The sequence below is a fragment of the Suncus etruscus genome, chromosome 12 (genome assembly GCF_024139225.1).
Source record: "Suncus etruscus isolate mSunEtr1 chromosome 12, mSunEtr1.pri.cur, whole genome shotgun sequence".
Classification (NCBI taxonomy): Eukaryota; Metazoa; Chordata; class Mammalia; order Eulipotyphla; family Soricidae; genus Suncus; species Suncus etruscus.
This window is the reverse complement of record NC_064859.1, coordinates 90,356,191-90,384,166: the sequence shown is the minus strand read 5'-3', so window position 1 is coordinate 90,384,166 and position 27,976 is coordinate 90,356,191. Positions and strand designations below refer to the sequence as shown.

Below are 27,976 nucleotides of genomic sequence, written 5' to 3'. Positions count from 1 at the left end.
TCTGAAATTTTTTTGTGGTTTTTGGGTCACACCCGGCAGTGCTCAGGGGTTTTTCCTGGCTCCGTGCTCAGAAATTGCTCCTGGCATGCACGGGGGACCATATGGGATGCCGGGATTTGAACCGATGACCTTCTGCATGAAAGGTAAATGCCTTACCTCCATGCTATCTCTCCAGCCCCTTATGTTTATTCCTAATTGTGTGTTTGTATGTGTTTGTGTGTGTGTGTGTGTGTGTGTGTGTGTGTATGTGTGTAAGTCATGAATCTGAAGTCTAGGCTATTCCAAATGGTTTTTCTTAGCTTAGATGCTCGTGTGGTTTCCCAAACCTGTGTTTTTCCTCTTATAAATATAATAGCTTTTTTAGGGTTAGAAGTTATCTGTCTCTTACCCCACTGCTTCTTTCCAGCCTTGTAATTTAGACACATTTATCATAAATCGCATGTAATTGAGCTTTTTTCAAAGAAAAGTGTATCACTATGTTTAAGCTGGTAGAATAACATGCATTAAGATCTGTATCATCTTTCTTTGTGCGATTTGTCCCTCTTGTTTTGTTGTTCTACTCTTTAGATTTATAAAACATTTTGATTCATCTCTCCACTTAGAAATATAAGCTCAGGGCCCGGAGAGATAGCACAGCGGTGTTTGCCTTGCAAGCAGTCGATCCAGGACCTAAGGTGGTTGGTTCAAATCCCGGTGTCCCATATGGTCCCCCTGTGCCTGCCAGGAGCTATTTCTGAGCAGACAACCAGGAGTAACCCCTGAGCACTGCCGGGTGTGGCCCAAAAACAAAAAGAAATATAAGCTCAGGGGCGGCCTGAGTAACCCCTGAGCACCACCGGGTGTGACCCAAAAAAAAAAAAAAACCCCGAAAAGAAATATATGCTCAGATTTTGTTCTTTTGACAGTGTGTCTTGATCTGTTTTCCTTGAAAGGCTTCTCTATGTATTTTTAGGTGGGTGTTACTTTCTTTTCACAAGGAGATTATAATTTTTCAGTCTTCTGTTACTTGAAGGCAAGACTTCGTCTGATGTTCTTTTAAGGAAATGACTCATTTCTCTTGGTTCAGGATCGTCTCCTTTCCCTGGAGGTTGCTGGGCTCTGAAAAAAAGCATTCAGGGTTTTTAGGAATTTCCAAGGGAGGATAGATTTGACTTCTTTGTCTATATCTTCCCCTTATTATTGGAAAGAAAAATATAATGCTGCATTTTCCTTTGGGTTTTGGGCCATACCCAGAGGTACTGGGGGGTAGGGGCCAGATTCTGTGCCTGGGGACCATATGCAGCTTCAGGGCATCTAATAAGGCATTCAGTGCCCTGTACTATCTCTCCAGCCCTTAACAACAATTATTTAAGTAATGGAGAAAGTAGGCAAAGTGCAAACTAATTTTTTTTTTTTGGATCACACCGAGGTGATACTCGGGTTACTCCTGGCTATGCGCTTCAAAATTGCCCCTGGCTTGGGACGCCAGGGGATCAAACTGTGCTCCTTCATAGGTCAGCCACGTGCAAGGCAAACCCCTACTACTGTGCCACTGCTCTGGCCCCTGAAATCTAATTTTGTTTTGTTTTGTTTTTGGGTCACACCTGGCAGCGCTCAAGGGTCACTCCTGGCTCTATGCTCAGAAATTGCTCCTGGTAGGCTCGAGGGACCTTATGGGATGCCAGGATTCGAACCACTGTCCTTCTGCATGCAAGGCAAGCGTCCCACCTTCATGCTATCTCTCCGACCCCTGAAAACTAATTTTTATCTTTACTTGTAGTCTCTGAGGCATATCCGTGTTTTTCTAAAAGTGATTGTTTTCCCTCTTTTTAGGACCCCAGTGTCAATTGTGAATTATAATGTATCGCTAAGGTTGCTAGGCTAGTGGAAAGTGCTGAACAGCCTTGAGAAATTAAGGCAAGAAGTTGTGTTGTTTTTTTCTTTTGGGAGTGTTCCCCCTGAGTGCTGGGGGAAGGAATGCTCATGGAGTTCTTTCTTCATTCTCAGTCTCTGAAATTGCCTGGATAGGAGGCTGCACTGATTACCATTTCCAGAACTGTTCGAACCTCAGGTCTCTGGTCTCGACCTGCCTCATGACCTCTTTCCCAGCCTGCTCTGCCTAGCCTCCTCTCACTTCTAACTGGAAAAACTACACCTGGCTGTGCTCAGGGCTTATTCCTGGCTCTGCACTCAGGAATTACTCCTGATGGGGCTTTTGGGGACCATACGGAGTGCCAGGGTTTGAACCTGGGTTGACCTCATGTTAGGCATGCACCCTATCTGCTGTACTATTGCTCTGCCCCCCCCTTTTTAAAACATTATTTATTCATTGATTGATTGATTGGTTGGTTGGTTTTTGGGCCATACCTAGCAGTGCTCAGGGGCCACTCCTGGCTCTGCACTCAGAAATCATCACCCCTGGCAGATTGGGGGACCATATGGGTGCCGGGAATCAAACCGGGTCCCTCCTAGGTCAGCCCCATGCAAGGCAAACACCCTACCACTGTGCTATATCTCCAGTCCATCTCCGCCATTTTCTTTTAAACTTACCAGTCCATTGATAAACCCAAGCATCCAATGGAGGATGTGGTGCCCTAGAATAAAGTTGCTGATGGTTGGTTTCCTCGGTATTCTAGTCCACCTCGTTGATATCTGGAACATGATTGAAGCCTTCCGAGACAATGGCCTTAATACACTGGACCACACCATGGAGATCAGCGTGTCCCGCCTCGAAACAGTCATCTCATCCATCTATTACCAGCTCAACAAGCGCCTGCCTTCAACTCATCAGATCAGTGTGGATCAGTCCATCAGCCTCCTTCTCAACTTCATGATGGCTGCATACGACAGGTTGGTACCTTAGACGCTGGCTTCATTTCAGCAACCTTTGTCCTTTCCTCCTCCTCCTCCAGCATACTCTGCTCAGGATTCTCCACTGAAAAGAATCACAAAGCAGAGGGGATTCTGTAGAGGTCTCTTGTGAAGACGGGTGAAATGCCAGAGGCTTGGCCTGCTGGAACCTGCCTCATGTTAAGCTCTATTATATTATGGGACACATCATCTGATAAATTATAGGTCCCTCAGTGTAGCTGTTTTCGACCCAGTGAAATACAGCCTTTGTGAATTAGATAATGAGGGGTTTTCTATTCAACTTTTAAGTCTAACTTTTTTTTTGACATTGTAATGGCAAGTGCTTCTGGACAACAATATCTTATTGTCTTTTTTTATATTTGGTATCATATTTTAGTTTTTTTCCATGTAGTGCATTACAGATGCTACCATAGAAGGATATGATATATATGTATTCTAAATGAAAACAGAAATAGCTTTGGACTAGAAAGATAGTTTAGTAAGCTAAATAAATACTCTGCATGCAGGAGACTCAAGTTGATTCCAGGCATCACATGATCTCCCTGAGCTCTGCCAGGAATGATCCCCAATTCTGTATATCCCCCAGCATGGAGATGGGCATAGCTCCATCACAGCAGGTAGCAGGTGAAGTCAGCCACAAACTTCAGAGAAATAGAAATAAACTAGAAATAAGTTACTGTAAATGATGGAAGGACAGAGCTTGCCATTATAGAGCAATAGCCAAAGATTCACATTTCCTATCCTTTCTTATATCATAAATTACATAATAATACATAATTAACCTGCCATCTGGTTTGGATGGGTCTATTCTTTCTGCCTTATTTTCTCCCTCTCTCTCTATTTCTCTCTCTTCCTACCTAATTTGAGTCCATATATTTGTAAAATGGCATTGGTTATACTTTTTTTTTTTAAAAAAGACTTTATTTGGGGCCGGAGAGATAGCATGGAAATAAGGCATTTGCCTTGCATGCAGAAGGATGGTGGTTCAAATCCCAGCATCCCACATGGTCCCCTGAGCCTTCCAGGAATGATTTCTGAGTGTAGAGCCAGGAGTAACCCCTGAGTGCCGCCGGGTGTGACACCCCCCCCAAAAAAAAAAAAAAAAACCCAAAACAAAAAAAAAACACTTTATTTATTTATTGGTTTTTGGGCCACACCCAGCAGCACTCAGGGATTACTCTTGGCTCTACACTCAGAAATTGCCCCTGGCAGGTTTGGGGATCATATGGGATGCCAGAAATCGAATTGGGTCCCTACCGGTTGGCCGAATGCAAGGCAAATGCCCTTTGCTGTGCCATCTCTTTGGCCCCTGGTTACACTTTCTAACAATGAAGATTGTATGAATTATGGTCAAAAGACAAGTTGCAATACAGATACCTCCCCAAATTCACACTTTTATTTATTAGATGTTATCTATCAGATGAGCTGTTTGTCCACTTAGTAGAAAATTATTTCAAGAAGTTTGAATTTTCGGGCCCGGAGAGATAGCACAGCGGTGTTTGCCTTGCAAGCAGCCGATCCAGGACCAAAGGTGGTTGGTTCGAATCCCGGTGTCCCATATGGTCCCCCGTGCCTGCCAGGAGCTATTTCTGAGCAAACAGCCAGGAGTAACCCCTGAGCACTGCCGGGTGTGACCCCCCAAAAAAAAAAAAGAAGTTTGAATTTTCACACTTGAACATAGCCAAGGGGCCAAGAGGCCAAGAAGCAATGAGGAATTTGAATTTCTGAAACCAGAGACCTAGGTCCTTGGACTCCAAGCTCATTTATAGACTGGTACTGGTTTGCAGGTATGGAATGGTTGAGAGCTGATTGTGATGAGTGAGTCCAGGAGTTTACTTTTATGGTATCTGAGAAATGGTACTTTTGATCTGTGAACAGCAGTTAGAGTAGCAGTGTGTTGAGTAGTGAACACTGCCTCTCAGACTCATGGCGACAGTCAGCTGACCATGCAGGGTCGTTTGACTTGGGAATGCAACTGTGGAGTGTTCCAAGATTGTCACTGGGGCCTCCTGCAAGTGGAGCACAAGGTCTGTTCCTGAGCCAATTCAGCTCCTTGGGGAACAGGTAGGGAAGAGCTGGGGCTCAGAGTGGTAGAGCACATGTCTGCATGTGTGAAGTGCTGGATTTCAACCCTGGCATTTTGTGGGTTCCTAGGATCCATTGGATTTGGCCCTGGTAGCCCCCAACACATTCTTGGTGACTCTGGCCCACAAACACAGCAACTAACCAAGACTTACAAGACCATACTGGTATTTTGGGAAGGTAGGGCAGGGAGCACTTCTCTCCAGCACTAATGGAGAACTGAGGGTCACTCTTGGTGATCATGATTTTGAAATCAGGGCATTTTTGTGGTTGAATATCAAAATTTGAACTTTTTCATTTGTCAGTTTATTAGTGGGGCTTAGTCCCTTTGATATGTACAATATCTATTTATTTAGTTTGTTTGATTTTGGACCACACCTGGCAGTGCTCAGGGCTAACTCATGACTCTGAGCATAGAGAAAACTCCCAGTGGGGTCGTGGGACATATGGAGTGCCAGGGTCAAACCCCAGGTTGTATGTATGCAAGGCAAACATCCTGCCCAGTGTACTGTTGCTCCAGCCCCATTGAATTATTTATTGTGTCTGAACGTTTTAGGATTTTTTAAGTACATAATTCCTCAAGGTGAAAATCAGGATGTAATACTTTCTGAGAACTTGCCAGTGACTTGCTATATTGGGGCAAGTCACATGCTGTGTTCCCTGAAAAGTGTCATTCCTCCAAATTTTGGGGGTGGTAATTTGGCTGAGTTGCTTTTCATTTTTTGTTTTTGTTTTTGGAGTCACACCAAGCAGTACTCAGGGGTTATTCCTGGCTCTTCACTCAGAAATCACTTCTGGCAGGCTTGGGGGACCACTGAAATGCCAGAGATTGAACTCATACATAAAACAAATGCCCTAACCATTGTGCTATCACTCTGGCTCCGTATTTGGTTTTTTTTTGGGGGGGGGGGGTTGGGAATCACATCTTCTGTGCTCAGAGCTTACGCCTGGCTCTGTGCTTAGGAGTCACTCTTGGTGAGACTTAGGGGAAACAATATGGGTTTCTAGAGACTCAGTATGAGTCAATCACGTGCAAAGCAAGCTCAGGAGTGAACTTTCACGAATACTCAGACTTCATGAGATCACATTAGACAGAAATTCCAAGAGCTGCAGAGACTGAACATTCGAAGCATCTGTGGGTCAGGCCATTGTGAATACCCGGAGCACCTCCAGCTCTCTGTTGCCTCAGTTCTTGGTCTGAGTGCTTAGTATGAAGCCTGGGTGCCCACCTACTGAAGGACAAGGGGGAGGCCCTTGCCACCTTGTTTGGAAACAAGTTAAATATAAAGCATCTGCGTTCAGAGTATGAGAGAGGGACAGGAGCTCTTAACTCTGGCTGAGCCAGTTTCATGCTTAACGGTTTATGATTTCAACCCCCCACTTTCAGTTCCCATGTCTGCATCAGCGAGTTCCCTGTCCTGCTTGGGGAGCTGTGGGAAGTTGCTCGCATAGCCTAGGGGGTCCCAGGATAAGAGTCCACCATTCTGTGTTTCCTTTGACCCCCACTAAGGGCTCTGGCTGTACGTCTTCAAGAGCCACCACTATGGCTCTATTGCTTTATCCTGTGTGGTCCTCAACATGCCTGTTAGCAGCTGCTAAGGCTCCTTACTCAAGCCTGGGTACGGGAGTTTGCATTCACCTGAGAAATGTACACTGGGGCTGTGTGGACTGGTGTGAGGTTGTTGAACACAGACAGGTCAGGATTTGGGCCTCGGAAATGGAGGCTGGCGCCCTTCTCCCCTGCAATGCTGTGAAGTGACCACAATCTTCACCTAACTCCTTCCACTTAAACCTGAGGATAGTTCTGACCTCTTCTTCCTTCTGCGCTATTATTCTTGCCCCCTCTACCCCCCGCTGACTGGGAAGCTTTTGAATTCTACCATAGAATCACATTTAGCTCTTACCAGATTTCATCAACTCTCTTTTTTTTGTTTTTAGTTTTTGGGCCACACCTGGTAACGCTCAGGGGTTACTTCTGGCTATGTACTCAGAAATCGCTTCTGGCTTGGAGGACCATATGGGATGCCAGGGATAGAATCAAGGTCTGTCCTGGTTCAGCCACATGCAAGGCAAATGCCCTTCCACTGCAGTATTGCTCCAACCCCATAATCAACTCTCTTTTTTTTTTTTGGTTTTTGGGTCACACCCAGCAGCACTCAAGGGTCACTCTTGGCTCTATGCTCAGAAATCAGCCCTGGCAGGCACAGGGGACCATGTGGGATGCCGGGATTTGAACCATTGTCCTTCTGCATGAAAGGCAAATGCCTTACCTCCATGCTATCTCTCCGGCCCCAATCAACTCTCTTTTAATAGATTTTCAGGAGCTGATGGAGAATGAGCTCTAGGGGCTTTGGAATGTTTAAATTTTTTATTACTTTATTTTATTATTATTATTATTATTATTAATTTAGTTTTAGGATCACACCTGGTGGTGCTCAGGGCTTACTGGGTTCTGTGCTCAAGGATTACTCCTGGTGGGCTTGGGGACCACATGAGGCTCGAACAGAGGTTGGTTGCCTGCAAGACAAGTGCTGTACCTAAAATATGATTGCTCTGGCCTCTGGACTATTTTAAAAAGATCAATCCTGCAGAATGGAGAAAAAACAGCTCAGCTTCTAGGTGGAGCTCAGCACTCTCACTTAGGCCTGCTCCGATGGAGACAGGTGCAGTTAGATCTGGGACGAATGTCTGAGGGGACCTACAAAATAGCTTCACTGAATCACAGTCTTGGTGCTAGGATTGTTCAGGAGGGGCTAGAAATGAGTGGATTGAAGTTCTCTCTCTCTCTCTCTCTCTCTCTCTCTCTCTCTCTCTCTCTCTCTCTCTCTCTCTCTCTCTCTCTCTCTCTCTCTGTCTCTCTCCCTCCCCCCCACCTTCTCCATATTCTCCTTGAGGTCTGAAGGCATCAACCTCAAATTCCTGCTCATACCAAACTTTATTAAACTACTTAAGCAAGGGTTTAACGGTTTCTGGGGTTATATTCTCTGGTTAATTCTCTGAATATTTCATAGTTCTTGGGGTCAATTCAAGGTTTGGCCTCTTCTGGAACTCTCTGTGTTACCGCCAACCCCATTTCCATCTCTTTAATTACCAGTAGTATGTGTAGCATTCATTGTTTAAACATTGAATTCCATAGTGCTCTGAACAGCTTCCTACAAAATTGAAAAAATTTTGAGGGCAGAGATTTATCACATCGAATCCCCAATACGTACAACCTTGGGCTCTTTATAAATGCCTGCGAGGTTGCAGTGGAAAGCAGCAGGCTTCTGATTATGTCAGATTAATATTCTAAATTGATTTTTATGTGATTAAGCGATTTGACAGTTGCCAAATAGTTGCTTGATTTGCAGTTGATTATTGTATAATGCATTCACGCTGAAGTTTCATAAGTCAAGAGTAATTGGAAAAGTAGGAGTTTTAAAAAAAAATCTATGAGAAATAAATGCTCTTATTAGCTTTTGCTTCATGTAATAATTGGGCTGGTAATACTGTTTCTAAAGTCTGTTTTCATGTGGGAATGTGGGAAGTACTAATTTATGGTTGGCAGCATCCATAATTGTTTGCTAAGGATGTAGCAACAGCTTGCTTGTTTGTTTTTTAAATTTCTTCTTTTTCTTCCTTTCTTTTTGGGGGTGGGGGTGGGGGCAGCACCCAGCGATGATCAGGGCTTACTCGTGGCTCTGTACTTGAGGAGCACTCTGGGTGGGACTTCAGGGGACTGACTAGGGTCCTGGAAAACAATCTAGGTTAGCAGTGTACAAGGCAAATGCACTATTCATTGTTCTAATTGCTAGGGTTCCCTGTAGCTTGTTTTCTTAAGTAACAAATGTTCCCTGCAGTGTTTTTTTCTTTTTTTCTCCAAAAGTATTAATCTGAAGAGCACACTCGCATTAGAGAGTGAAAAGCAGTGAGCATCATCCACTTTTGTTTGTTTGTTTGTTTGTTTGTTTTTGGTTCATAACCTGCAGTACTCAGGGGCCACTCCTGTCTCTACGCTCAGAAATTGCTCCTGGCAATATGGGATGCCGGGATTCTAACCACCGTCCTTTTGCATGAAAGGCAAACGCCCTACCTCTGTGCTATCTCTCTGGCCCTGATCCACAAATTTTAAAATAAAATTTTTAATTGAATTGCCATGAGAGACAGCGTTCCAACATCCGTCCCTTCACCAATGCACATTTCCCATCACCAGTGTCCTCAGTTTCCCTCCTGCCCCTCCAACTTGCCTTTATGGCAGATATTTTACTTCTCCCTCTCTCTCCCCCATCTTTTTCTGTCTCTTCTTTTTCTTCTTTAGGCACCATGGTTTAAAATACTGTTACTGAAGGGGTATCGTCCATATCATTTTACCTACTTTCAGTTTATTGATTGATTGATTGATATGTTTTTGGGCCACACCTGGTGATGCTCAGGGATTACTTACTCCTGGCTCTGTACTCAGAAATTGCTCCTGGCAAGCTCAGGGGAGCATATGAGATGCCAGGAATTGAACCGGGTCCATCCCAGTCGACAGCATGCAAGGCAAATGCCTTACCGCTGTGCTATCTCTCTGGCTCCTACCTCCTTTCAATATCCAGTTCTTGTCCAGAGTGATCATTTCCAACTACAGTTGTCTCAGTGGTCCCTTCTCTGTCCTAAATGAACTCCTCCACTCTTTATGGCATGCTTCCTACCTTGGAACTGCCCTTCTTCCTGGTCCTCATCTCTATTATCATTGGGTATTATTACTATATTATATATACAATTAAAAAAATCTAACACAACTTAATGATCAAAAATCAGCAGAATTTGGAACTTTACTGAAAAGACACGAGTCCATTTGCATTTAAAGGCCTCCAGGTGGAGGGGGGCTTGGGAGGGCCCCGAACCCCACATGCAAGAGCTACAGCATAGGTGACTCACCATCCACCCCTGGGTGGGGGTGGATAGTCAGACTGGCAAATGGTAGGTTTCTGGGGTGAATCATGCCCCAGTTCTGAGAAGGATTGTTTGTCCTGCTCCTGCAGAGAGTGGAGAGGGTGTCCCTGCGGAGATACTGTTTGGGAGGGTCCCAATAATAAGCTTTCCCTTAGCCCATTCTCACCTCCCACATCCTCAGCCATGCTTGTTTACTCTTTCTTCATTTCATTGTCTTTATGTGGGAGAGAAGGAGGCCACAGTCAAAATTTTTTTATAGCTTACACACTCACTCACTGAGCAGCCTGGTCACTCTGTTTCACATGTTCTCTTACTAATCAAAGTGGCCTTTCTTTTTTTGGGGGGGAGGGCCACACCTGGCGGCACTTAGGGGTTACTCCTGGCTCTGAGCTCAGAAATCTCCTGGCAAGCTCGGGGGACCATATGGGATGATGGGAAATGAATCCGCTTCTGTCCCGGGTCAGTTGCATGCAAGTCAAACAAACGCCTTACCTCTGTGCTATCTCTCCGGCCCCCAATGTGGCCTTTCTTTTTTACATGTTCATTCAGAGATCAACTCATGGACTCTCATTGACCAGATTTTAAGTGAGTCCCCTTTTTATTTTGTGATGTAAAGCAGGTAAGATTATTTTTCCAAATTTAAGAGAATTGATTAAGGTAGGAACTTGGAGTTTTTGTTGGGAACACTGGTGTCACAGGGATTGGTGACACCAACTTCAACAGCTTAGACCTTGGACCTCCTTAAATCTCCTTAGACCTTGGGCAGCTAACACAGTGTGACTTCATAAGAACCTCATTTAAACTCATAGGGATCACACAACTGAATGTGGGGTTGCAACAGTCCTAACAAAATCTTGGGAGATCACTCGATGGGCTGGAGCACATGCTTTGTACGCAGGGCACCTGGTTTGAATCTGGTACTAAATGGTCCCTAAAGCACTAGTGGAAGAAACCCCTGGACACAGCTGGAAACCCCTAAGCACTGTTTTGTGTGTGTGTGTGTGTGTGTGTGTGTGTGTGTGTGTGTGTGTGTGTGTGTGTGTGATTTATTTTCAGTAAATGTTTCTTGTTTTGTTTACATATTTTATATATTTTATACTGGGGGTCACACAAAAAATTCTCAGTAGAACTTGCTCAGGACTCCTGTCAGGTGCATGGAAGGAAGAATTAAGAATGAGCCTTCCAGGCCAGAGAGATAGCACAGCGGTTGGGCGTTTGCTTTGCAAGCAGCCGACCCAGGACTAGTGGTGGTTCGAATCCTGGTATCCCATATGGTTCCTCATGCCTGCTGGGAGTGATTTCTGATCACAGAGCCAGGAGTAACCCCTGAGCGCCACTACTGGGTGTTACCCAAAAAAGAAAAAAGAATGAGTCTTTCAGGGGCCAGAGAGATTGCACAGTTATAGGGTGTTTGTCTTGCACACAGCCCATCTAGGATGGATGGTGGTTCGAATCCCGGCATCCCATATGGTCCCCTGAGCCTACCAGGAATGATTTCTGAGCGTAGAGCCAGGAGTAACCCCTGAGCGTCGCTGTGTGTGACCCCCAAAAAATAAAAACAAAACCAAAAAAGAATCTTCCAGGACTAGAGAGATAGTACAGTGAAAAGGACACTTCCTTTGTATGCTATAGACCAGGGTTTATCTCTGCCAGCTGTGATCCCTGAGTACAGAGCCAGGAGTAAGCCCTGAGCATAGCTGGATGTGGCTGAAGCAACAAAACAAAACTACAAAAAAGGAATTTTTCCTAGAAGCAAATATTAGTGAATGAAGGACATAACTACAGGGTTTTAGGCTGCTGACTGCAGCTTCTTGTTACTGCCTCTGACAAACGGAAGAAGGCAGGCGCTCAGGAACCACTGAAAAGTAAGCCCGGCACTTTCCCTTGTTTTGTTTGGGGCTGGCTACAGGAAGTTGTATTTGATTGAAAGTAGACTCGGGGATTTTCAATGCCAAGAAAAGCTTCCAGAGCAAAGGAACAAATGCTGATGTTTGACCTGCAAAACAAACAATTTGAGAGGACGTAAGCTGATTTTTTTTTAAAGAAAAATGCAAATAACATGATCTGAGGAAGAGATTGCAATGATTATTCCTTTAATTTATTTTTGTTTTTGTTGTTTATTTGCTTTGTGGTGCTCAGGGCTTACCTTTGGCTTTATACTCAGATCTCTCTTGGCAGTGCATGTGGGACCATCTGGGGTTTTGGGGATCAGATCTAGTCAGTAGTAACATGCAAGGCCCTATTCCTTCTGAACTGTCTGTTCCACTCTTCCATTAATTTTATTTTTTATTTTATTTTATTTTTTTTTTGGCCACACCCGGCGTTGCTCAGGGGTTACTCCTGGCTGTCTGCTCAGAAATAGCTCCTGGCAGGCACGGGGGACCATATGGGACACCGGGATTCGAACCAACCACCTTTGGTCCTGGATTGGCTGCTTGCAAGGCAAACGCCGCTGTGCTATCTCTCCGGGCCCCTTCCATTAATTTAAATAATTATTTATTTATGCTAATTTATATTTAGATTTGTACATATTTTTGATACTTACACACATCTCTCAGTATCCCATTTCCTATGATAAATATGAATATTTCCTTTTGAAGGGGTGCTTAAACCTTCCAGTGGTTGAAACCATGAACTTTAGGTGTCAATGTGTGCTAGTGTGTTTCACTCAGTGCCAGTGTGTGCCAGTTAGTTCTAGTGAGCCAACGAGTGCATTGTGTGCCAATGTTCACCAGCCAATTTTAATGCATGCCAGTTTGTGTCAGTGTGTGCCAGTCAGTGCCAATATGTGCCAACAAATGCCAGTATGTGTTACTCAGTTCCAACGAGTGCCATTTTGTACCATTGTGTGCCAATGTGTCCCAATGTATAAGTCAGTGCCAGTGTGTGTCAGTGCCAATGAGTGTAAATGTGTGCCAACAAGTGCCAGTATGTGCCAGTGTCCATATGTGCCAATGGTTTCCAGTTAGTGTCACTTGGTTTCAGTGTGTGCCAGTGTGCCTCATTGTGCCCCAGTCAGTGCCAGTGTGATGAGTGCCAGTCATTGCCAATGTGTGCCAGTGTATACCAATGAGTGCTGGTGTGCTAGTCAGTGCAAATGTGTCTCAATGTGTGCAAGTCAGTGCCATGTGTGCTAATGAGTGCCAGTCATTGCCAATATGCCAGGGTGACAATGCCAGTGCGTATTAAGGTGTACCAATAATGGCCAATGTAGCCAATGGTTTTAAGTTGGTGCCAATGTACCAATGTGTTCTAGTCAGTGCCAATATGTGCCCATCAGTGCCAGCAAGTGACCATGTGTGCCAGTCAATGACAATATTTTATAGTCAATGCCAGTTTGTGCAAGCCAGTGCTAATACGTACCAGCGTGTGCCAACCTACTTTGGCCACGTGCAAAGCTGTAGTATCCAGCCCAAATTAAAGAGTTTCTTTGTGGTAGAAGAAATATGGGCTAAAACTAAGACAGCTGACTGAATGGGAGAAAATATTTACATTCAATATATCCAGTAAAGGGTTGGTATCCAGAATATATCAAGTAATCACAAAGATGACCAATCAAAATATCCAAAACCTCATCAAAATATAGAGAGTGGAAATGAACTGGATTGTGAATTTTGGAGGTTGAGGGCTTTTCTGGTTCATTTTTGGGGGTTGCTGTTGGAGGTTCTCAGGGAACCATGTGGTTCTGGGGAGCAAAACTGAGCCTTCCCTGCACTCCCTGGGATGGCCCTGGACTGTGGTTGGTTATTTTCTTTTCCATTTCTACAGTCTATTTGCTCACATTTTGTTGCTGAGTTTTGTCTTGTTCATGAAGAAGACAGTCTCGTGTGTTTCTGGGCTCAAGACAGTGCTGGCCGCATGTGAGTTGGATGCTTGCTTCCCTTTTCTCTGAGCAAGTTAGTGGAGAGATGCAGCTATTCTTTAAAATTTCCCAAACTGGGGCCAGAGTGGTAGCACAGTGGTAGGGCATTTGCCTCACACACGGCTGACCCAGGACGGACGTGGGTTCAATTCCTGGCATCCCCATATGGTCCCCAGAGCCAGGAGTGATTTCTGAGTGCAGAGCCAGGAGTATCCCCTGAGTGACGCTGGGTGTGGCCCCCAAAACAAAAATAAATAAATAAATAAATAAATAAATACAATTTCCCAAACCAGCCTTCTGAGTAAGGGGGCCTTCCATTCTGGAGCACTGTATAAAAGATTTCATTTTTGTCACAGATGTGGGCCTGATCAGGTTACTGGTTCCTTCTTGAGTAAGAGGTAGGAGCTTAGATTTTTTTTCAAGGAGTCGTTTGTGTCTGAGCAGTTCATCCAAGTCCTTGATATTATATTATAAGCATAAAACATTGCATAATATTTTCTTATTCTGGTAAGAGTTATGACACCTTCGCCGGTGTTATTTGTATGATTCGTTATTTATATCTTCTCTCTTTTTTTCTCAGTCTGGCTGTATTAATATTGACTTACTCTGAGAACTGGCTTTTGGTTTCATCCAGTGTATCTCTGTTGCTTTTCTGATTTGATTTCTCCTTCTACACATATTATCTTGTTCTTTTGCTTGACTTAGCTTTAATTTGCTGTTCATTTTTATTTCTAGTGTCTTCAATAGAAACCATCGAGTATTGACTTGAACCTCCTTTTATTCCCTAGAATAAGTGGTTTTTTTCTATTCAAGTCAGACATGCCCTCCCCCTTTCCATTTTCCTGCCCTGGAGAGAGCTGCTATTATTTCACCGCAACCTCTACCTTTCTCGGCGTGTTCTTACATATAGTCACTATGTGAGAATATTACTTTTCCCTCTCTTTGTTCCATCTTTGCCTTTATCAACTTATAAATTTATCTTGGATACATTTTTTTAACTTTCAAAGAATATTTTTTATTTTTTAGTAATAGCATAAAGAGCTAGGTTTCTATTATATGGACATCTAAGGATGAGCATGATCCTTGGTATTTTTGTTTTGCTTTGTTTTGTTTTGGTTTGTTTTTTGGGCCACACACCCAGTGATGCTCAGGGGTTACTCCTGGCTCTGCAATCAGAAATTGCTCCTGGCAGGTTTGCGGGACCATATGGGATGCCAGGAATTGAACACGGGTCTGTCCCAGATCAGCCACGTGCAAGGGAAACACCCTACCGCTGTGCTATCGCTCTGGCCTGATCCTTGATGTTTTTAATGTATGATCTTAAATTTTTTTATTTTTACACATGTTATGATGGGAACTTTCAAAATGAAAACTTGTATGCATCACAGTTTTATAATATGTATTTATTATATTTTATATTTTTGCATATTTATCATGTTATAATGTATGTGTTTCTTTTTATTTTTTAAATTTTTACTCTTGTTTGGCTTTGTACTGGGGGGAATGTATCACACCTGGCTGTCCTATTGCAGCTCCTGGCTTGGTGCTTTACCCCTGGTGGTGCTCAGGGAACCATGAGCTGGGCTTGACCTGGGATTTCTGCCTGTAAAACATTTGCTCTATCTTTGTGCTATTTCCCTGGCTCAGTAAATGTCTTTTATTGTTGGTTTTGTTTTGCCTTTTTTGAGGGGCGGGTCACACCCAGTGGCACTCAGGCACTCCTGGCTCTGAACTCAGGAATTATTCCTGGCGAGGCTCAGAAATCATATGGGATGCCAAAGATTGAATCCGGGTCAGCTGCGTGCAAGGCAAACACCCTACACGCTGTGCTATCACTCCAAATCCTGTCTTTTAACCTATAAGTTTTTCTTCATTATTTATCCTTCAATTGTTAGCTCTGTCCTATAATTATAACCCTTACTTTTCTGTAATGTCCTATAATAATAACCTTATTTAAACAGTTTTTTTTTGGGGGGGTAGGGGTCTGGGCCATACCCAGCAGTGATCAGGGTCCACTCCTAGAGGTCCTTAGGGGACCATATGTGATGTTGAGAATCAAACTGGGGGTTGCCACATGCAAAGCAAATGCCTTACTCTGTACTACCTCTCCAGCCCTATCATCTTGAAAATGTTTTTACTGAGGAATAAAGAGTGTGATCTGTTGGTTTACTGGCCCTACCCTAATCAATATTCATATTTTACCCTAGGGTATGATCTGGTGATGGAATATTGGATTATTTCCTACTTGTATACCTCTCCCATCCTAGGATGGGGCCTGATTCTTGCCAATAAAAGCAGAAGTCTGAGGAAGGCAGATGCTCATTCTTTGGTCTTCCACTGAGCTACATTCCTTGTTCTTTCTTAGGAGCAGAAAGCTTGGGTGGTTGGATTCCGTGCTTGAGTGTTGGATTTCCTGAACCTGTTCTTGTACTTCTTCACTGTGTGGATTATTTCCTGTGTCAACATTTGCTTCCGGGCCTTCGTCTCACCAGACCCTCATTTTGGAGCCCTAGGCTCCACTAACAGAGGGCTTAGAGATACGGCACGTGGAGTGATTTTACAGTGGTCCATGTGATGAGTCATATCATTATAAAGCAGATATGCCATGTCAGTGCATGGAGAACCAAGAGACCGATCTGTCAGCACCCCAACCTCTTATACAGTCATTTCTTTATCATAAAGTCCTGCTTCTTCCATAGGATGTCATCAGAAATCTCCAAGATGGTTTCTGCCCCTGATGAATTTTCTGGATACTCTTGTATCATCTGTATTGCAAAGCATGTTTTGAACAAGTTTACCTTAAAACATTGTCGTCGGGCTGGGAGAGATAGTACAGCGGCGTTTGCCTTGCAAGCAGCCGATCCAGGACCTAAGGTGGTTGGTTCGAATCCTGGTGTCCCATATGGTCCCCTGTGCCTGCCAGGAGCTATTTCTGAGCAGACAGCCAGGAGTAACCCCTGAGCAATGCCGGGTGTGGCCCAAAAACCAAAAAACAAACAAACAAACAAAAAAAACATTGTCGTCAGGGGCTGGAGAGATAGCACAGCGGTAGGACATTTGTCTTGCACGCAGCCGATCCAGGACGGATGGTGGTGATAGCACAGCATTTTACTTGTACACAGCTGACCCAGGACAGACCTGGGGTTTGATCCCCAGCGTCCCATATGGCCCCCCAAGCCAAGAGTGATTTCTGAGCGCATTGCCAGGAGTAGCCCCTGAGCATCACCAAGTGTGGCCCTCAAACCAAAAAACCAGAACATTGTCATCAGGACTGGAGAGATAGCCCAGCAGGAAGGGTGCTTGTCTTGCTCACAGCTGACCCAAGCTCGATTGCTGACACCCCCAGACACCCTGCCAGGAGTGATTTCTAGAGCACAAAGCCAGGAGTAAGCCCTGAGCACCACTAAATGTGCCTTTCCCAACCAGCTGAGCAGTCAGGCTTGACTTTTGCTCCTTAGCACTTCTTTTTCTTTCTCACTCTGCTGATCTCCAGAATCGCTCACCCTCTAGCTTCAGGGAGATTTGCAGGCCTTGCTCATTTGCACCTTCTTTCTGGGCCAGTTTACTTTTGGGTAGAAGCTGCTTCTGTTCTTTTTTTATTCAGTTATATGCAATAGAAACTCTCTCTAGCTCAATTATCCCCGTGAAGAGTGGCCCACAGCATTTCTGAGAAGATTGGGACACGGATCAGCTGCATAGGCCCAGACCCTGATGTGGGTGGTGGCTGCTGCACCATTAGCTCTCTCTCGCCCACATCTGGGCACTCTGCCCGGCTCACCCAGAAGGCTCCCGCCCCTTCTTCTAAAAGTTTGGAGTGAGCATGGCTCATTGTGTCCCCGAGGCGTGAAAATCACTGTCTGGAGTTTTTCTTTGTCCTCTGGTAATAAGAAGGTAGAACCTGCTTATGGGTGGATGGTTGGTGATGAAAGGAAACCTCCCCTGTCAGTCTTGTGTCTGTCTCCTCCCAGTGGAATCTGTATGTTCCTGCCACAGGCCTCATTTGTGGGCAGCAGTGACCATGGATGGGAGTTGGTGTTCCTTAGCATCTCCAGGGGGCATGTGACCAAGTGCTCTAAAATCACCCCACATGCCATATCTCCAACCTCAGGCGAACAAGTCTGAATTGGGGTCACAAAGGAATAATCCAAACCAGGCTGAGGGTGAAACACATATAGTCTGGCAGTCTTCTACCTCATATCTCCACCAAGCTGCCTGTCAGAACTGTTTTTTAGAGTCCAGAGACCACCCCCAATTGGGGCAGTAAGGACATAGTAAGGGCAGATAGCTCAGGCTATCTTGAGCCTGTCCTGCCCAGGTTTACATATAAAGCCATCTTTGTTTTGGGTGAAACTAAGTTGTAATCAAACAGATACAAAGAAACCAGGGATGATCTTTTTAGGTAAAATAAAGTCTAACCTAAGAATTGCCCTTTTTTGTTCAAAAAAATTGAGAGGGATACATAAGTTGTGTTCTATTATTCTTTTCAAGAGGTGGGAACCTCAGATCAGAACTTACAGAAGTGGTTGTTATTTTGCATAGACACAGTAATAGCATCAAAGGTTAAATTGTATACGTCATTCTCAAAAAAAATCAGCTTTTACCACATCTTTTCTATGAGCCTGAGTCAGCCTCTATTCTCCAGAACTGAGCCTGATGAGAAGGTCATCCTCAGCTCAGCTAGATACCAAGATTCCTATTCCATCTTCTAGCTAGATGTAATGAGCTGTGGTAGTGAAAAATCCAAAGATGGTGCCTTTCCTTTGGGACTGTTTGGCCCACTGACTTTGAGCCAGGTGTGAACAAGCCCATCATAAAGAAGGTTTGGAAACTAGGAGACTCATTTTAAAACCAGGAAAACAGTATTCTCCTCACTGGGCAAATATCTTAAGTGTAAGGGATAATAAAGCATTGTAAGCAAAAGCTTTAGAAAACGAACACAAAATTCACCATTCATTTACCTGTCATGGCCTTAAAACCAGAAAAGTGATGTGTTTTTCTGCTGTGAAACCTGGTGTGGCTGACCAGAAGGATGCAGGGCATTTGCAGGTACCCAGGCCCTGAGAATGGGATGCATTTCCGTGGGTCCTTTTGACTTTGTTCTTCTTAGTGAATTTCAGGTGTGAACGAACCAACCTTGCTTGCTTTCCTGTCCCCTTCATGTGCTTTGAGAAGACTTGAAATAGGAGCAATGAGCTGCTTAGGAAAATCACTCAAAGGTTTCTTTGTTTTGTTTTGTTTTTTTTTTTAGCCTCTTAGCAAAGATTGCTGCAGTTGAAACAAAGACAAGTGAGCCCCAGAATCAGGATAGGCCTGTGTGTTCTGCTGATCTGGTGCATAATGAAGCCCTGCAGGGAGCCGGGGTTCATCTCTGTCATTCAGACCCAGGGCTACTGGGCTTTGAAGATTTAAAGACACCTCAGCTATGGGTCCCATCCACTAAGACTACAGATGATCATACACAAATTCAGTTAGGTTCACCTGTTTGACCTTTGCTGCCATTATAAATTCCTAAATAGCTAACAGGGTGTCTGGCACTCACTTCCAGATGGTTCTCTCTGAGCACTGATCACCTAATGGAAGTGGTGGTTTAGTTCTATAAAAGGAAACAAACAAAACAAAAAAAGCCCCTCCAAACCTCCAGGGGTTTCTGCATGTGTGGCTATCCTCTGATGGGTAAGTAGGGGTCCCTTTAAAGGTTGTGTGATATTCCTTATGTGTGAGATTGTGTCTTTGCCTCCAGGCAGCTGTTACTTCTCCTGTAATTTGTCTTGCAGTGAGGGCCGAGGCAAGCTGACGGTGTTTTCCGTTAAAGCTATGCTAGCGACCATGTGTGGTGGGAAAATGCTGGACAAATTGAGATGTAAGTATTTTCACACTCCTTTGAAAGATTTTATTTCAAGCTAGACCGTTCAGTGGGTTTTAGGGCATGCTTTCAGGACTTGGATGGTGCTGTCTGGAACCTTCACATTTTTTGTCTGTTCTCCCTCCCTCCACCTTGGGGCAGAGGCTGAGCTATGGAAGTCTCACCCCCTGCTGTTGAGATGGGGAAGTTGAATGAAGGTGCTTCTCTTAGTGGTTTTTTTGTTTTGCCCAGTCTAGAGCAAGGAAACGGAATAGATTGAGTAATGTTGGGGCCAGAGAGATAGCACAGCGGTGGGGTGTTTGCCTTTCATGTGGCCGATTCAGGAGGGACCTGGTTCAATTCCCAGCATTCCATGTGGTCCCCATGCCTGCCAGGGGCAGTTTCTGAGTGCAGAGCCAGGAGTAGCCCCTGAGTGCCACTGCATGTGGCCCAAGAACTAATTAATCAATAAAGTTTGAAAAAAAAAAAAAAAGAGAATAGTAATGCTGACCTTTGAAAACCTCTAAAAAAAAGGTCTCCTGGGGCTGGAGTGATAGCACAGCAGGTAGGGTGTTAGCCTTGCACACGACTGACCTGGATTCAATCCCCAGTATCTCATATGGTCCCCAAGCCTGCCAGGAGTAACTTCTGAGCACAGAGCCAGGAGTAACCCCTGAGGGTCGCTGAGTGTGGCCCAAAACAAAACAAAACTAAACAAACAAACAAAAAAGTCTCTATGTTATGAAAAATTCTATTTGGAGTTCATTTTTTAGATCGCTTCTAGTTAGAATTGAAGTTTGGCCCCCGGATGAGGTCAACTGGACCTTACACTCTCCAGTAGTGGTTGTTCTTCCTCAGGTGAGGTTGGCTGGCCGGAAGCTGAGTTGAGTCAGTGACTCAGCTCAGCTATTGAGTAATCGCTAGCCTGTCACCCCTCTTATCTCTTCTACTGATGACCTCATACACTAGCTGCTGGACTTCTCTGTTCTCTAAGAAAGGGCTTAATGAGGCTGGGAGGTGGCTTAGCAGCAGAGGCCCGGAGTTTGTTCCTGGCACTAGTTTCCGGAGCACAGTTGGGAGAGACCTTAGCATCCATGCACCAAGGTCTGCTGGGTGGGACCTCAAAACTAAAAACCAAAGGAAAGGGTAAGCCCAGGCACAGCTCAGGGAGATGACAGCACCGTCATCATCTCTGCAGTGTTCTGAGCTCAGGCCCAGATCCAATTGGCCATCTGAGTCCCACCGACTATGTCTCAGTGGCCTCTGGCATCAGCACCCCCAAGCATGCAGGCATCGTGGCTTTGCGGCTGTCTGTCTCTCTGTCTCTTTGTCTCTCTCACTGAGATAGAAGATGATGCACTCACAGGAGATGGAAGTCACAGCTGTTGAATTTTCTGCTCTGAGTTTTTCATTTTGTCTCCCATTAGCTGGTTTCTCGGCCACAGGATGCCAGGTTGTGCTCTGTCTCTTCCCACCTTCCCTGCCCACCCCTTGGGCGCACATCTGGAGTTATTCTGATGGTGCTTGGGCGATGTGGTGCTTGGGACCAGATCTGCAGCGCCCGAGGACTAAGCACATGCCCTTGCCCTTTGAGCCAGATGGAAGGAAGGTTGGCCGTCCAAATCCCATGATGCACCACTGGGCTATGATGTGCTTTTTGTTTGTTTGTCTTAATTGGAAGATGCAGAGACTTGATGAGATATAAGTACAATCTGGGGGCAGTTACTAGATGCATTTGTTTCTTGTGCTTTGTTATTTATGCTACTACTGACATCAAAAGCTGGGAGACGAAGGAACTCATTCAGTGTGGCACATATTTTCTTATTGTGTATGCACATACACCTGTATGTTTTGGATTTGGGGGTCATTTAGGAGCTACTCAGTTGCCAAGGGGTCCTTTCTGGTGGTGCTTGCATGGGCCAGGCTGGGATCAGACTCACTTTGAATTATCTCCCTGGGCTCTAGGTTTAGATATCATAAAGAACGATCTTTTTTCTTTGATGTCTTATTTTATTTTTAAAATAAATTCTTGAATTGAATCACAGTGAGATACACAGTTTTAAAGTTTTAAGTCATTCAGTGTCTAACGCCATTCTCCAGTGTGCATTTTACACCACCCATGTCCCCACTTTCCACTCCACTCTCTCCTTTGCCTTCTCCCATGCTGCCTCTGTGGCAGATGTTTTTAATCTTAAGCACTATATTTGATAACTTGCTATCCAATTTATCTTTGTTTTGAAATCAGCTTTAGGCTAGAGAGGTCTTACTGCAGGGATGGAGCTTGTTTTGCAGGCTACCAACCCAGGTTCAATCCCTGGCACCTCGTAAGTTCCCCTTAGCATTGCCAGGAGTGGTTTGTGGGCACAGAGCCAGAAGTAAACCCTGAGCACTGACAGATGTGCTTCTATAAAACAAAACAAAAATGGGCTGGAGAGATGGTACAGAGGGTAGAGCATTTGTCTTGTATGCGAATGACCCGGGTTTGATACCCAGCATCCCATATTGTCCTCTGAGTCCCACCAGAAGTGATATGTAAGCACAGAACCAGGAGTAAACCTTGAAGGCTGCTGGTTGTGACTCCCCCTCAAAAAAAATCAGAAACAATTTTCTTTGTATTTTTATTAATTCTGGCATGTTTTTTTGGGAGACGAAAGCAATAGACCAGCAGAAGGGCACTTACTTTGCATGCAGCTGAGTTGGGTTTGATGCCTTGCACCCCATATGGTCCCCTGAGCCTGCTAGGAATGGAACCTGAGCACAGAGCAAGGAGTAAGCCCTGAGCACCACTGGGTATAATCCCCAAAACAAATAAATTCTGTCTTGTTTTTCTGAAGATAGCATGATAAAGGTGAAATGAGATTTCTCTCAAACAAGAAGGAAGTTTGGGCTTCATTCAATGATGGTGACACAGATAAAGCTCATCCATGGCCATCTTGCTGGTACAGAAAATTTGACTCATTACTGTTTGTTGCAGAGTACCCTTGTGTATTTTGAGTACTGGTTGAAATGTGTGTGTGTGTGTGTGTGTGTGTGTCCACCAAGAGGCGTGTGTAAGCTGAAAGCAGGCAGGGAGAAAGACTGTCCCCTGGGCAGGGATGGGCAGGGAGAGGTTGCACTGACTCCCCAGGCTCACACCGGTCAGAGAGTTGTTCTGTTCTCTACCACTATAGCATTCCAAAGATGAATCCTCTGCTCCCTGCTCCTCTGTTCTGTTTTTTTTTTTGGGGGGGGGGCGGCAAAGGGGCCCACACCCATTGATGCTCAGAGGTTACTCCTGGGTATGCACTCAGAAATTGTTCCTGGCTTGGGGGGACCATGTGGGACACCAGAGGATCGAACCACAGTCCATCCTAGGCTAGCGCATGCAAGACAGACGCCTTACCTCTAACGCCACTGCTCCAGCCCCTGTTCTGTTTCTTTTATACTGTCTTTTATGCTGTTTTAGTTGGAGACTAGAAGGTTCAGTACAAACATTGCCTTTGGGGATTGAAACCTGCTGCCTCCCTTCCAGGGTGGCAGGGCTGGGGCTTCCCAAGCATCACTCATGGGGCCTTGGGCCACTCCTAGTGACAAATTGGCCCAGTGGCCTGGATGGGTTTGTGTTCAGACCTGATCCCAACCCCTCCAGGTATACAGCTGGCAATGTTTAAGGGACCTTGTGATGCCAGTGCTCAAATTCAGGTCCAGCACATACTGGGCACACAGCCCTGACTGCAGGGCCATCTCCTTGGCTCTGAGTTTTACCTTTTAGTTATCCTGAAGGAAAACTACTTTAAGTATGTTCCATCCCTTTCATTTGATTTATTTATTTTTGTGATACCAACACATGCTTTAAACATGCTTTATATATATATATATATATATATATTTTTTTTTTTTTTTTGGCCACACCCAGCGGTGCTCAGGGGTTACTCCTGACTGTCTGCTCAGAAATAGCTCCTGGCAGGCACGGGGGACCATATGGGACACCGGGATTTGAACCAACCACCTTAGGTCCTGGATCGGCTGCTTGCAAGGCAAACACTGCTGTGCTATTTCTCCGGACCCACATGCTTTATATTTTAACACTGTTCTCTAGTACATTTCAGGATGACTGTGAGATCTGGCTTTTTTTCTTTTTTAATTGCTCCTGGCAGGCTCGGGGGACCATATGGGATGCCAGGATTCGACCCACTGTCCTTCTGCATGCATCTCTCCATGTTGTCTCTCTAGCCCTGAGATCTGGCTTTTATTATTCGGTTTTTGGGCTTTACCTGCTGGTGTTCTGGGCTGACTCTTGGCTCTGAACTCAGGAATCACTCCTGGCAGTGCCCGGAAGACCACATGGGATGTTGGGGATCGAACCCCCATCAGACTAGAGCAAGGCAAGCGCCCTCCCCACTGTGCTCTCTCTCTGGCCCCCAATGCTGACTTTTTTTTTTTTTGTTGTTGTTGTTTTTTTTGGTTTTTGGGTCACACCCGGCAGTGCTCAGGGGTTACTCCTGGCTTCATGCTCAGAAATTGCTCCTGAACAGTTGGGCACGGGGGACCATATGGGACGCCGGGATTTGAACCGATGACCTTCTGCATGAAAGGCAAACGCCTTACCTTCATGCTATCTCTCCGGCCCCGACTTTTTTGTTTTTGAGTTTGTGCTGCTGGTGGTGTGTGTTCCATGTTACTGATGAGGCTGGCACCTCTGAGAATCTCACCCTGCTTCTGGGTAACTCTTTCTTTGCTGCTGTCAATGAAACCAGAACATGTGCACAGCATGGGTGTGAGTGATCTGTCTCTTCTACCCTAAGAGACACACTTGAGCTTGGTCATCAGGGCCAGGCCTGGCCAGTGTAAGAAGCCTTTGACACTCTTGCTTTCTGGTCCTCAGCTCTGCCCTTCCTAGCTGGGGTGGCAGAAGGGAGTTCTCCTAATTGTAGTAACATGAAATGCCATTCACTCACTTGGCTCCATTTACATTGCTCTTGTATCTGAAACGTAGGCTTTTTTTTTTTCTTGTTTTTTTGAAATGTAGGTTTTTCTGTTTGTTTATTTTTGTTTTTGGTTTTTGGGTCACACCTATCGATGCTCAGGGGTCACTCCTGGCTTTGGGCTCAGAAATTGCTCTTGGCAGGCACCAGAGGACCATATGGATGCCAGGATTCGAACCACCATCCATCCTGGATCGGCTGCATGCAAGGCAAATGCCCTACCAGTGTGCTATCTCTCCAGCCCCTGAAATGTAGGTTTTAAGGTTTTATTTAGGGGTCAGAGCAAGTGCAATGAGATTTTTCCTAAGTGATATTTTTCCATTTATAGATTAAGACTTGGTGTTTCTGCTTATTTTCCTGTTATTTTGATCTCTCTTCTTCCTCACTATTCATTTATTTTTTGATTTATGTGCCCACACCAGGTGAAGCTGAGGGTTTCCTCCTGGCTCAGTGCTCAGGGGGACCACAGGTGGTGCTTGGATCAGACCAGGGTTAGATGTGTGTCAGGCAAGTGCCTACCTGTTTACTTACTATCTCTCTAGTCCTAATGGTTTTTTTAATGTTTTGTTTTGTTCTTTTTTTTGTTTTTTTGTGTCATACCCGGTAGCGCTCAGGGGTTACTCCTGGCTCTACACTCAGAAATCGCTTCTGGCAAGCTCGGGGGACCCTATGGGATGCCGGGATTTGAACCATCGTCCTTCTGCATGCAAGTCAAACACCCTACCTTCATGCTATCGCTCCAGCCCCTCTTTATTTATTTTTAAATTCTATATGTGCTCCTTTTGCCTTTATGTTTTAGCGCCAAGACAACATTTTAACTAATTTAACCAATATTTATGTTTTCAGTTGGTAACATTTCTTTATGTGATTTTTCTGGTCTGTAGCTTGGGTGTTTATGTCTCATTTATTGCAGTTCACTGGTGTAGTGATGACGGACTTTATCCTAGAGTCAGAAGTAACTTGCTAGGATTTAAGTACCAATTATTTATAATTAGAATACATACTTAATTATAAGTCTGATCAAAACTTAATAACATGAGATCATTTCCCCCAAAAACCATTGGAGGAGAAAATATAAATGTTAAGCCCATTATTTATTAAGCCTTGCTTGTCTACTATTTTAACACTGTGATGTTATTTACTTGTTCCTTGCTATCTCCTTTTACTCAGACCCACTCTTGTACTAAAATACAGCAGAGATAATTCCATGCAATGTATTTTTTTTTTTTTTTTTTGTGGTTTTTGGGTCACACCCGGCAGTGCTCAGGGGTTACTCCTGGCTCCATGCTCAGAAATTGCTCCTGGCAGGCACAGGGGACCATATGGGACGCCGGGATTCGAACCGATGACCTTCTGCATGAAAGGCAAACACCTTACCTCCATGCTATCTCTCCGGCCCCCCATGCAATGTATTTTTAAATTCTCCTCAGAACTTGGTATTGCTATTTGGAAAGGCATTTCCAAATACCAGCACAGACACCAGGAATGGCGTAAGACTCTCCACAGCCAGGTGGGATAGTCTAGCAGGTAGGGTCCTTGCTTTGAACCACACAACTGGCATTGTGGATGTTCATTTAGGAGTGATCCCTGAGCATTGCTGAATGTGGGCCCAAAACAGAGAGAGGAGAGAGAGAGACAGAGAGAGAAGAGAGAAAAGAGAGGAGAGGGAGAAAGAAAGAGAGGAGAAGAAGAAAGAGAGGTAATAGAGAAAAGAAGGAGAAATAAGAGGGCGCAGAGTGATAGCATAGTGGATAAGGGATTTTATTTGCACACAGCTAGCCTGAGTTCATTCCCCATCATCCCATATGGTTCCCTGACCCACTAGGAGTAATTTCTGAGCACAGAGTCCCAGGAGTAACCCCTGAATGTTACTGAGTGTAACCCCCCAAAAAGGGAGAGAAGATAGTTTTTTATTGAAACGTTTTGGGAAAACTTAGAACACTTTAGTGTCCAAAAGTAAGAGTTAGATTTTGGGATACCCACATGATAAAAATACAAGTCCTTTAAACATGTTTCAGATAAAAATACATAAAAGCAAACATAGTTTTAAGATTTTATTTTATGGGGTCCGAACACGAACAGGTCGTGCATTTGCTTTGCATGAAGCCAACTCAGGTTCGATCCCTGGCATCCCTTGTGCCCCCTCTAACACCACTAGAAGTCCTTCCTGAGTGCAGAGCTGGGAGGAGATCCTGAGCATTGCTGAGTGTGGCCTCCCCCAAACAAACAGAAAAATATCACAGCAGGATATGAGAGTCTTCTGCTGAGGAAAGTGATGTTTGGGGCCCTGACTCATGATACCACTGACACCTCAAAAAGTGAGATTGGCCATATGGACACAGGGAATGTGGCTGGAGGGAGGATGCAGGAAGGCACAGCAGGGTCATTATCACCAGGAGGAGGTCAAGAGCCTGAAGGGTTGCCTGTGGCAGCAGACTTGGCCTTGGACAAAGGACGCTTCCCCTGTGAGGGTGCATCTGAGGGCTTGCCTGTAGGTTCGGACCAGGGCCAAAAAGCTGACAGTTTTATCTGAACCAACTACGGGGAGTTAGCTTGCCTTCTTCTGGAGATGTGTTAATAGAAATAAAATTACTGGCAAGTTTTCCAGTGATCTAGGAAATGCTTTTGTTCTTTTTTTTTTTTTTTTTTTTTTTTTTTATGATTTTGTTCTTGAATGCAGAAAGACATTAGAGCTTAAATAGAGATTTAAATTTTGGGAAATTTAAAAATATGGCATTTTTTAAAAATATATAAGATTTAAATATATATAGTAAATGGGACATTAATTTAGATTCATATTATTAGTCACACTTTTTTTTTTTTTTTTTTTTTTTTTTTTGGTTTTTGGGCCACACCCGGCGGTGCTCAGGGGTTACTCCTGGCTGTCTGCTCAGAAATAGCTCCTGGCAGGCACGGGGGACCATATGGGACACCGGGATTCGAACCAACCACCTTTTGGTCCTGGATTGGCTGCTTGCAAGGCAAACGCCGCTGTGCTATCTCTCCGGGCCCTAGTCACACATTATTGAAGATAAAACATCATTTAAGATAAAACATTATCTTAAATTTTTTTTTTGTTTTGTTTTGGTTTGGTTTTTTGGGCCTCACCTGGTGGTGCTCAGGGGCTTATTCCTGGCTCTGTACTCAGGGATCTGGGATCATTCCTGGAAGGTTTTATGGGGAAATATGGGATGTCAGGAATTTAACTCTGGCTGCATCCCAGGTAAACGCCCTACTGGCTTCATAGCAAGTTTATTTATTTATTTATTTTTTTAAGTATTTTTTATACTGATCAGAGGAGTATAAGATAAAAACAAAGTTACACCAGTAACTCAGAAAGTAGTGAATTACATCACTGTTCCCTCAGTTTGGGGGAGTAGCAATGTTCCTCTTGTGGAAACTTGCAATAAGGTTGGAAAGCTAGTACAATTAGTTAAGACTCTTACTTTGCATTTGTCC

General features: G+C 44.5%; 1 protein-coding gene across 5 annotated transcripts in view; it reads left to right on the top strand.

Annotated features, from left to right (window-relative positions):
- The window catches only part of DTNB (dystrobrevin beta), a 263,193-nt gene that overhangs the window by 49,830 nt on the left and 185,387 nt on the right, over window positions 1–27,976 (top strand). For all 5 annotated transcript variants that reach the window (XM_049784478.1, XM_049784477.1, XM_049784475.1 and 2 more), the window contains exons 4-5: window positions 2,616–2,829; window positions 19,486–19,571. In XM_049784478.1, the coding sequence (XP_049640435.1) occupies window positions 2,616–2,829; window positions 19,486–19,571 (300 nt within the window). The remainder of the gene's footprint in view (window positions 1–2,615; window positions 2,830–19,485; window positions 19,572–27,976) is intronic.